The sequence below is a fragment of the Betta splendens genome, chromosome 11, assembly GCF_900634795.4.
Source record: "Betta splendens chromosome 11, fBetSpl5.4, whole genome shotgun sequence".
NCBI lineage: Eukaryota > Metazoa > Chordata > Actinopteri > Anabantiformes > Osphronemidae > Betta > Betta splendens.
Genome location: NC_040891.2, coordinates 15,069,682 through 15,081,205, shown reverse-complemented (window position 1 = coordinate 15,081,205; position 11,524 = coordinate 15,069,682). Strand labels below are relative to the sequence as shown.

The following is an 11,524-nucleotide window of genomic DNA, read 5'->3' as shown; positions in this document are numbered from 1 at the left end:
AGCGAGAGTGGCGAGCGAGGGAGAGCGAGCGAGCGAGAGAGGGGAAGAGGGGGGGGAGAGAGATTCAGTGACCCTCACCTCGCTGCCTCTCCCTTCCATGAGTGATCCTGAAGATCCTCCTCATCTTCATCCTCGGCTCGCCATTGGCTCGTCCTTTTCCCTTCTTTTTTGAACCCTTCTCCAATGCAGAGTCCTCATCTTCCTCATCCTCTTCCTCCTCCTCTTCCTCCAAGTACTCATCTTCGGTGTAGTACTGATCCTCCTCCAGATGAAACTCCTGCTTAACTGAGGCCATTAAAGGTAAAAACAGGTGCAAACAGTGGTTTACGGGTTTAGACGCTGTTCCATATTATGTATAAACAAGGACGGTGTCTCCGGCTTCCTCACCGGGGATGGCAGTGCTGCGGCGGGTCCGAGGTACTGGTACCTGCAGGCGTTTCAGGGTCATTCCTGACCTGGTGGTCATGGGGGAAGGTGGGGAGGGAGAGCTTGAAGGCTGGGTCTTTACAGCACGCTGGGCATCTCCACACCACTCTGTCACAGTACATCAATAATAAAAAGGGTTTGCGTGTGCGTGAAGCTAATGAGATAAATGCTAACGTGGGATAACCTCACCCTCCGGACTCCTCATGCTCACGATGAAGCGGTCCAGTTGGCAGCGAAGGAAGTTTCGCTCCTCCTCCAGCTCCTCGATGCGCTTCTGCAGCCAGGCGTTCTTCTCCAGGGCCACGTAGAGGTGAGCTCGCAGGTTGGACACCAGGATGAAGGGGCTGTACTGAGGATGAGGAGGCTCCTGCACCACAGCCTCTGAAAGAAGAGGATGAGCAGAGAAATATCACCCAAATGGTTTCATCCACAGTTCATGAGTCACCTGCAGAAGTGAACAGGAAAAACAGAGAGATCACTGAAGATAAGTAGGACAAACATGTATAAAGGCAGAACTCTTCTCTAGATGGTGATCAGGGATGTAGCAGATGGTGAGCAGGCTAGCAGCACCTCAGCCCGGAAGGCTGGTACTGTATGTGACCCAGAAACATGAAAGGTACTAGAACAGCAGAGAAACGACACACTTCCCCTTTTTCACTTCAAAAAAATTGTAAAATATTAGTTATTGCAGCTTTAAAAACCAAGAATTAAGCTACATTCATGCACCACATCTCATATTTGGATTTAACCTAATATCTTATTACATAAGTTAAAGGGTAAATCCTCCTGGTTCGGGTCTACGCGTGAGGTCGCTTACACCTTACACGTGTGTAGTAGACGTGACGTACCGTCCATCATCTGCTGCCCGTGGCTCATGTGGTACGCGGCCGGCCGCTCCACGCTCTCCTCCAGGGGAAAGGACACTTCATAGGAATCCAGGTACAAGCCTCCACCTCCCGCTGCTGCTACGGCGGGCGGTGCTGCCGACGACGGCTCGTGCATGTAGTGCTCTGACAAACACAAACAATTACAGTAACAAAGACGCAGTCTTTAATGTTAACCTGTCTGCTTTATAAAATAGTCAAAAACACTGTTGACTTAACGGTCTATAGTTCCAGCTCTGCAAAACAAGCAGAGTTTATATATAAAGAGTCAAAGCCCCTCAGAGCTCAAACACTAGTTACTCTACACTGAAAGCAGTATTGTTGACAATCAATAGACAAATCAATGTATTTATGTTGATTCAGTTTCTTCATTTGTAACGGAAAAGTTGATTATTAAAAATGATTGGTTTGGTTTGTAAGTAATAAAACCTAAAAGATAAAGTTAATAACAAGACCTAGCTTATTCTTCTTCAATAGTCGCATGGTTTAAAATAGACAACTGAGGACAAAATAAAGAAAAAAGTAAAGCTTCACTAATATTAATGACTTTTTAGACTCGGTGTGAAACAGAAATGAGGCGCTGACTCGGAGGCCGACTCCTAAAAGCCAGCGGCTCCGACGCTGCTGTTACCTGCACGGGTGTCACCGTCTCTGCTGCCCGGAGAGTTCATGTTTGTGTGTGAGATAAGCGACTACAGACTAGTAATAACTGGACAGAGCCCGTTACTATTTGTCTCGACGCGTCCTCTACTCAGTTATACTTTAGTAATAGGCCGTGAAACGACGCACAGCTGCAGCTCCACGGCCGAACAACGACCGCTGCTGCTGCAATTACCTGATTATAAGTGGCGAGTACAGGTGCGACCCGCGCGGGTTGGTTTCATTTACACATGCGCAGAAAAGCGGTGCCGTTATTTAAAAAAACTGAATCAGGCATAAATATGCGTATTAAAATCACATTTAGCGTAAAAAATGATAAACAACTAATGTCACAAAGAGGCCGTAGATTTAACTCGCTGGTTTGTTCTACATGACAGAATTATATTTGTATTTCTACGGGTGGTGGCGGTAATGACCTACCAGCTGCAAGTAACTTAAGAGGAAGAAGACGAAGAAGAAGGAGAAATAGTAGAAGAAGAAGAAAAAGAAGTAGCAGAATAATAATAAGAATTGTGTTTTACAATTTGAAATTGAAATAGGCCATATATACATGTTAACATGCATTTAATATTTCTTCCAAGATGTTTTTACAGTTTTATTAGCATGCAAAAAATGCGGGTTATATGTGACAAATCACGACCAACAAAGAAAATTCTGAGCGGAAGTGAGTCACCTGAGGGCGGGGCTCAGGTAAGTGGAGGTGCCGCAGAAGGCAAGACGGAAGAAGAAGAAGAAAGAAACGAGGAGGATAAACAACAACAAGTCCAAGGGGACAGTAAAGTGTTAAGTTTAATTTGAATAATCACTAGGTTAAACATCGTCCTTCCTGGGCAGCGGAGTGGGCTCCGTGTGTCGGATCTGGGCTGTGGTTCTAAAAGTCTCGACCGAAGCTAAGGTGAAACATTTCTGCCTTTACGAAGTCGTTCTCTCCTACAATAACGAGCATTTTTGTTTTATGCTACTTCATTCTTCACAGTCTGACACTGTAGTTGTCACTACTTCATTTAATGGTTATTTATGGAATCAGACTAATAAAGAATAATCATGAGACTTGGTTCGTGCTTTGGATCAGGATCAGGAGGAGCTCTGAGGTTTTCACTATGTGTGACGGCCTGTCCCACTGTAAACTGGCTCTGGCCTTCGCTGTGTTGATGGATCTACTGGGAGCAGCTTCTCTACTGGTCGGAGTCTTCGCCCACCTGGAGATCCAAGGGCAGGACTTTGGGGACTTACTGGTTTATACTGGTGCGTTCCCACCTGTATTTAGCCCCACTGGCCACTGTATTAGCACTTTAATGCTAAAAATAAAAAATTAAACCTAAATCAAAACCTAATTCAAAACTCAGTAATATAGTAACAAAACTGATCACGAAAACACTAATGTGACCTTTGACATGTGCAGGAGCCCTGTTTGTGCTCATGTCTCTGGCTGGATGGGTGACTTGGTACAGCGGAAACATCGAGGGTCTGACATCCAAGAAGGAGCTGGGACACATCAGCAGCGCCGTGGACCGACTCGCCCGCACCCTCAGCCGCAAGATCCGCAGCCACAGAACCCACCACTGACCCTGAGGGGAAGAGTCCCTTTCATTTTAAAAGCCTGGTCACATTCGTTAGCAACAGTATTAGAGGGAGAAAACAACAAGCATGTTAGAAACATTTCAATACTAGATGTGCATCTGTTACACAGTCAGACTGTTAATGTGTTGTTATAAGCAGTATTGTCATTTTTATAGAGTGAATGCGACTGTCACCTGTTACATTTCAATAAAAACCTTTGTGTGTCTACGTTTTACACCAAGACTTGTGTTCTCGTACTTTAATGTGAACGCTGATGGTCTGAAAAGCTTGCTGATCAAGTTAAACTTGCAATGAGGTGGAAAGTCCAGCAGGGGTCAGTATAGTAAAACCTAAGCTTTAGAAAGTGGGATCAGATCCATTGGTTGATCATACATTCCTGTCCAAAGTTTGGTACCAAATAAGATTTACATTTTAAATGTATTGGCCACAGTAGGATGAAGTATAAAATGTGAAAGTAGGAATATCCTGAGGAAAAAGGCCAATTTCATAATAATGAATTGTTATCCTCATGTCTTCTATTCTATTCTATTCTATTCTATTCTATTGAAAATGTGATTTTATGAGGTTAAAGCTAATTTTCTCTCATTTCTTTGTTGCTTCAGTTCAGTAATGGATCTATTAGAACCTAGACATGTGCATTAATGCCAAACAGAAAATGATGCATATTGACTGGATTGAGTGGGTCTTTACCAACACACATAATTTCACACATATGCAAGAAAATGCTGATCGGCTTTCAGTTTACCTAGTACATGTTGTCTATACATGAGTATTATATACACACATCACAAAGTATTATTCTAAAGAATTATTACAGATTGTTATTATTCATACACCACTCCCACAATGTTCTGTCTAATTAATTAATCATGAGCCTTGCTTAAGTCTTGATTTACATGCCTTTATAATTTTTTTAAACACATCAATTCTATTATTATCTCTTAAGTCCTCAGTTAATTTATTCCATAGTTTAACACCACTTATAGAAATACAAAATATTTTTTGGTTGTGCATATAGCATGAATTTTTAAATTAAACTGTTTCTTTAAATAGTTTTTGAATTCCACCACGTAATAATTAGTTCCTGGTTTTACACACGAGGACAGCAGTTATTCAGGTCATGATGTCTGTGAGTCTGTAACATGGTGATGCTCCAGCACCTGTTGTGTCAGGTAAACACTGAGTGTGATGTCACCACGTCTGATCCAGTTTGACACCAAATTTCATGAGCTGCCCTCATATTTAAGCTTCCTCCATCTGCCAGAGCACAGTAAGTGGATTAGAGCTATCACACAGGTGAGAATGGTTTGCTATTACTATTTCTGACCTCGTGTCAGATCTTCAGATTATTTAGGACCCTCCTGCTCTCATCACTGGTTGAGCTGGTGAGGAGACTCGTCCTGTTCTCTGCTGTGGACAGTGTTTCTAAAACGACCTCACAGCTGAGATCCTGAGTTTGGTTCAGTGATCCTTGACGTGATGAGTGAGTGAAGACTTCACCAATGGGGCGTTTACGCTCCTCTGAGCTCCTCTAGATCCGGTGAAGCAACGTTACGGGTTCTGCTGGGCAGGTGCTTCCTCCCAGAACCTTCTCTCCGGGTTCTTCCTTGGTGCCAACTCTGTCCCAACAAGACTAGCATGTGTGGATGGTGTGTGAACAGACTCTACTCACTGGATCCCCTGGAGGCCACAGGGCCCTTTAAGGTCCCTAGATTTAATGTTTCTTTTCTGGGAACAGATTCCTCAAGGTCGGGCCAAAGACCTTTGATAATACTTTTCCATTCCCTGTATCGACTGTCTGCTTTGCATCGCTGCCAAATCCTCCTTACGCTGCCCAACATCACCACCTTGACTGCTGCTTTCTCTCTTCTCCTTCTGCTCGTCCATTTTAATCCCCTCTCTCCTTTCAATCAAAGGATTCCCTTTCTTAGAACCCAATCTAAACCAGGTTGTGGGTTAGAGGTGAGATTGTGTGAGCGAGAGGTTCATCTCAAGAGCCGAGGGACGAAAACTGCTAATCCAATAAATCCAGACTCTTTAGTATTTGTAGCCCGAAGAGGAAAATCCCTGTTCTAAAAGAGGAAAGATAGGCAGAGGATCAGGTGCAACACAGGCAGGATCAAAAAGTAAAAAAGCCAGCTCCACCTGGCCATCGATCAGGGCTTATCTCTATCAAATGAGAAAAAGCAGAACATTCTTACAGAGCTGAAAGCGCAATAAGGCAGGTTGCAGCACGTTCTGCTGAAGAAAACCATCACCTCCAGTGTTTCTGAACCACAGAATCTAACCTTCTGTTCAGGCAAAAAGTACAAACGTCTTGAAACCGAAACATAAAGCCTGAACTTTGTCTGTTACGTAACACATGTGCGAGGTTACATGGTGCTAATTACAACAGGTACACGTGGGGGGCTCATGGCCTCTCTGTTACATAAATATGCAGATATATTCCCTCTTTAAGAAAGTAACTGAGTCAAAAAGTGTTTGCAGAGAGCAGAGCAGCGACGCACACTGTGAACTTTGCCTCTTTCTTCCTCTTTCTATTTGCTAAAAAGGTCACATTGGTTGTGCATATCCTCCAAAGCCTCGGCAGCCAGATGGCGAGAGCCAAATCACCTGTAGAGACGCGGCTGGCGGTGCCAGGAGGGAGGCAGGGTGCTGCAGGGCCTCGGCACGTAAGGAGGAATTAAGATGTTTTATTTAATACGGAGGCGCCATCAGCAGGTCGCCGGGAGCTTAATGAGACGCCGCTCTGTACGCGGACACCAGCTCATCGGACATGCAGGCAGACGCCCGCCGTGTGCAGGTGCTTATGTCACAGCAGACCTCACATTATCTAACAGGGCTCTGCTTCACTCGGTGACTTCGCTCCATGTGAGCATTAGAAGAGTTAAACCTGAGGCTGTAAAACCTCCCCTGCAGGAAAGCATCCAGTTCCGCCTCGACCAGTCCCAGCAGCTACCGAGAAAGCGCTGGTTCAGATGATGGGATGCACACAAAAACACACAGTTCATGTAATTAATTAATGGCAGCACGGTGAGGTCAGCTGACTCCCTGGATCTGCTGGATTATCAGGTCTGATGCTTCATCGCCCAGAGCCTCCACCCGCTGCCTGGTGTGAAACCTGGGAGACAAACAGTGATCACACCAAATGCTGCTGGGATAAAAGCAGGTTTTTTCCTGTTTCTGAATTTGTGCTGCACAAATACTAATATATAAACTCAGGGTGCATATGAGAGAACTGCCCTCCAGGGAGGAAGGCAGTAGCACTGATGCTAACTGATGCTACTGGGACAGTCCACCTTGTGACCACAGGCCTCCCAGCAGCAGCCAGGAAGAGGTCTGCGAGGACAGACACCTCGCATTTACTTTGTCACTTCACCTGATCGGGTCTATTTTTACAGTGGATCAACGCTGCTCGGTGCCAGGCGCAGTCAGCTGACTGCAGACGGAGCAGTCTGATGTGATCTGTTACCTGTGGCACATGTCAAACCTGCGCCTCGCATCGTAACATCCTGCAGTAATAATTTTGGTTCAGTGAGGTTTGTGGAGGAAGGTCATCCTCAGACTTGTTTCTCTGGGTTTCACACAAAGACATGACATTGCTGAGGAAGTTTCACCAGTCTCTGCTCGAGAACAACACCTTATAAATAAATGTGACTCGACCATATAACCCCATGAAAAAACAAAGCTCCGGAAGCTCAGGGGTTCACTTGGGTGGCGTGGCTCCGCCTCAGAATCCAGCTTAATTGACTTATCTCTGCAGGTGGAGGCTGATTTTCTCTGCTGCTTGCACACAGAGCATCAGTGTTTGTCCTGCACCTCTCAGCAGCTCACACAGGTAAGAAAGGAGAGCCAGGAAGGCCATTACCTTAATTACCTGGGATATCAACCAAGTAGATGCTTCTGTAGTAACTGCTGGTGTTTACGCTTTGTTTCTTTTAAAGCAGGTTTATCATGTTTTTGATGTAGAAATACATGCAGATACGTTTACTGGATGCACAGTGACGACAGTTCAGACTTTTGTTGTTGACTTCACCCACATTAGTTTGTTTCTCTCTAGCTCAGACTCAGATTATTCACTGTGTTCACTTTAAATTCACACTGTCAGATTTATTTGACTTGTTTTGTCAGATTAGGAGATTATGGAGCTTCAGTGTGTGTGTAAGATTCAGTGTGGACGACATTTTTAGTAATTTCCTCATTCAGGTTGTGGCTTGTGACATCAAACCCAAAGGAAGGGTTGACTTTGGTTGCACAACGAACCTGGTTGAATAGACTCAGTGTAGCTCAACAAATCCAGAGGATCAACATCTTTAGGTTCTGAATGAAGAACGTAGTATCACCCAATGGTGCCATTCTCCTGTGAGACAACAGAAATGTGGGGAAGGGTCTTAACTGTCTGAGGCCACATTTTAAGATGCTATAAATACGCCTTCAGCCGTGACCTGGGCTGTGACACGTCTTGCTGGTATTACTGATGCTCCGTTGGCCTAATGAGCTTATCATGCGGATTCTGTTTTTTTCACAGCATTTGATTCTGTGGACTTGCAGGCCACGCTTGAGTCAAGGAGGACTCTGCTGCTTTAACAGGAATAATTTTCGGTGTACCACCTAGTGAAGTAGGGAAGACATCTCCCTGCGTCGCCAAAGCTGTGCTAACTGGCCTAGAGGAGCTCAAGGGCAACAAATTCACCAACACCACCAGCAATGGGTAATTCCAAGAGTGGCGCTGTGTCCAAGGAGATCCTGGAGGACCTGAAGCTTAACACTAAGTTCTCAGAGACTGAGATTGTCCAGTGGTACGGAAACTTCCAGAGGCAGTGTCCATCAGGCCGCATCTCGAAAGAGGAGTTTCAGACCATCTACAGCAAGTTCTTCCCCGACAGCGACGCCAACACGTATGCCCAACATGTCTTCCGCTCCTTCGACACGAATGACGACGGCACCCTGGATTTCAAGGAGTACATCATTGCTCTCCACATGACATCGACAGGCAAGACCACCAGGAAACTGGAGTGGGCCTTCTCGCTGTTTGACGTGGACAAGAACGGTTACATCACCAAGTCAGAGGTCAAGGAAATTTGCACGGTGAGCTTTGGAGAAACACAGTCGTCAGAGTAAAAGAATACAGTTTAGTAAGAGTTTAGTATTTACGGGGGAGGCTCACTGACATCACAGGAGCATTCTAGTGTCAGTTTGGCTGTAAAGACCCATCTCCAGGTTGACACCATCACCCACTCATTTACCTGCAGCAGTGGGACCTGCACCTGTATCTTACAGAGCTTTGTTAGATAACGTTTACATCAACGCAGGATTAGACTTTAAGATACATTAAGGCTTAAACTGTCTGACTTCAAGGATAGAAAATATATATAGCATTGAACGAGAATGAGGTTGGGAGGTTGAAGTTACAGAATCAGTGTTACAGGGAAAGTAAAATTTCAGAACTGCAGGAACTACTAGATGTTCTGGAAACAAAATGAAGTGGAAGCAATAGTATCATCTGCATAGAGGATGACTTTTTACAAATGTAACTGAGCTGATCACTTTTATCTCAAACATTTCACTGTTACTAAACCTATGACCAACATCATTAGTTTAACAAGTCATTTATCAATAATGTCCCTTTCATAATCAGGTTTCAGAGTGGAATGTGGCGGTGAAATGAAAATATTTGTAGTATCTCTAAAATGGTTTCCTTTTTTACAGTGACTAATCAAAGCAGATTAGTGATTCACGATATATGATATGAATGAAGAACCCGGTGGGCATGAATTTCGTGGTTAAATATTATTAGCATAAAAACACTGATAACTCTGCTGCAGCTCAGTCGAAACAAATTGAAAACACATTTTTTCCTTGGCTTTAAAATCCCACTTCCTTTAGACCTATGTATAGGCACAAAACTTCAATTTAAAGATTAGAAGTTATATAATCAGAGAACAAAGCCAGAAAGGCCAGAGAGGCGGGGGGTTAATCCACAGAACCACGGACGCTGGTTTGTCATCAAACACATCATCAGATCATGGAAGTGACACCTGCTCAAGATTATAAGATTATAATTCACTGTAGTAGGTGAACTTTGTATAAATTGTTCACTCAGTCCCCTTTAAGTTACAGTGCATTCACTGCCCCAGTGTAACGAATATGATTCTCTCTCTTTACAATTTATCAGGCGATTTTCAAGCTGATTCCCAAAGAGGACTTGCCTAATTTACCTGACGATGAGAACACAGCCGAGAAGCGGGCAGACAAACTCTGGAGTTACTTTGATAAGGGTGAAAATGGTGAGAACACGCACAGAGTGTTTACACAAGGACTCACAGCAGCAGCAGCCTAATCTTTCCAACCCGTCTTTCCCTGTAGAGCGAGTGGCAGAAGGAGAGTTCATCCAGGGAGTGTTGGACAATGACGAAGCTCTTCGTTTGATTCAGTATCAACCTTCAAAGTAACTCTTCCAACCAAATGGTTCTTCGCTTTCTCAACTCTTTTCCACTTTTCCTGCACAAAATGTGAACACAAGCAGGTTTAACAATCTCATTCACCACTTACATCCTCCAGATTCTCCTGCAGGGCTTTATAACCGTTCTTACCAACACATGTGTGCTGTAATGTGTAGAACCATGTAAGAGTGTTTGCCACCAGGTTACCTGTCATCGCAGTTACCATAGCAACCGTGTTCAAACCACACACTAGCATCTCCTTTTTGTGATACACTGACATTGTCCCATATCTTAATAAGCGTCCACATGCGTTTTCTGCTACGAGTAGCTGCATCACTGACGTTATAGTAGCTGTACATGTCATTGTTTAGTTTACACATCTTTAAAGTAAATGATGGTGTGTTTAGAAACTCAAGCACGTTTTAACATGAACTGTCACAGCATAATATAAAATATGATTACCGTGATTTTTATTGCTCTAATCTCACCATCAAGTGTTTTTTTAATCCTGACCAACATGTAGCTCACTGCATTAAGTGCAGCAGGAGGTGCCCGTCACTTTCTACTTGTGTCACAATCACATATGGTCAATGTTGTAGTTAAGTGTTGCTCGATGAAAAATAGGTTTGTTGATCTACAGCAACTTTTAAATCATAAGTGTTGTTCCTGGATTCCCCCTTTTCAATAAATTCAATTAAATTAAACCATGAAATAGTAATAAAGTTAAAATGTGTCAAAGATATTATGCTTCTTCTTCGTGTCTTTTTTCAGTTCATTGTGTTAACATTCATGCTAAAGACTGTGATTGGGAGCTGGTGTCATTACATGGTGCATGCAACCACTGTGGTTAAGGACCTGACTTACCAAGGAGCTGCACGCATAAAAATGTGCAAACCTAATATCACCCATGAAACCTGATCTAAGAAAGGAATGTTGCTGGCTGAAGAATCCTGTGGCCACTTTGCTTAATGAATAAAAACAAATGACTAAATGTCACCACATGTAATTTGTCAAGCCTAAAAGAGATTGTGGCTGCATCCGGATTGTGCAATTAGCAGATGGCAGGAGTCATTTGAGTGACGAGCACAAGGTGAAGGTTTAAATTAGTTCAGGGTTGAGAGAATGTGCACATGAATGGATTTAATAAGAACTAGTTTACATGCAAACCTAATGAAAGACATTACTTTCAAACACAATGATAACAGCTGTTAGTAATGTATGTACGTATATATGATGTGTTAGTGTTACATTCAAACGCTCTTTATCTATTTGACCTCAACATTGTTAAAATAATCCCTTGATGTGCGTAGTTTGAAACTTGGTGACGTAACAATGGAACCACGTCTGGTCTTAAACATATGGAGCAACAGAATAAGCAGGCAGACGCTGAAGCATTTCACATTTCAACAAAACAATGATTAATCTCATCACGCATTAAAAAAAAAACAAAGGGCCGGATTGACTTTTCTATGAAAACTAAAACTACAAGCTCAGACTTCAATTTCAGGGCTTAACAGAAGGATTACTGTA

The 11,524-nt window shown here is 43.5% G+C and overlaps 3 protein-coding genes across 3 annotated transcripts; 2 read left to right on the top strand and 1 right to left on the bottom strand.

Moving 5' to 3' along the window:
• Positions 1-64: 64 nt before the first annotated feature.
• On the bottom strand, positions 65-2,139 carry LOC114866019 (uncharacterized). The gene is made up of 5 exons (XM_029167601.3): positions 1,942-2,139; positions 1,275-1,436; positions 616-807; positions 388-534; positions 65-285 (listed from the first exon to the last, which is right to left on the bottom strand). Exons 1-5 carry the CDS (start codon positions 1,979-1,981, stop codon positions 65-67), a joined length of 762 nt encoding a protein of 253 aa, XP_029023434.1. The 5' UTR covers positions 1,982-2,139.
• Positions 2,140-2,644: 505 nt separating this feature from the next.
• Positions 2,645-3,773, top strand: tmem238a (transmembrane protein 238a). Its single transcript, XM_029167923.3, has 3 exons — positions 2,645-2,865; positions 3,043-3,215; positions 3,373-3,773. The coding sequence occupies exons 2-3, from the start codon at positions 3,071-3,073 to the stop codon at positions 3,534-3,536; spliced, it is 309 nt and encodes a 102-aa protein (XP_029023756.1). The 5' UTR covers positions 2,645-2,865; positions 3,043-3,070; the 3' UTR covers positions 3,537-3,773.
• Positions 3,774-7,231: 3,458 nt separating this feature from the next.
• LOC114866177 (recoverin-like) lies at positions 7,232-10,734 on the top strand. Its single transcript, XM_029167907.3, has 4 exons — positions 7,232-7,389; positions 8,080-8,639; positions 9,727-9,838; positions 9,918-10,734. Exons 2-4 carry the CDS (start codon positions 8,259-8,261, stop codon positions 10,001-10,003), a joined length of 579 nt encoding a protein of 192 aa, XP_029023740.1. The 5' UTR covers positions 7,232-7,389; positions 8,080-8,258; the 3' UTR covers positions 10,004-10,734.
• The last annotated feature ends 790 nt before the right edge of the window (positions 10,735-11,524 follow it).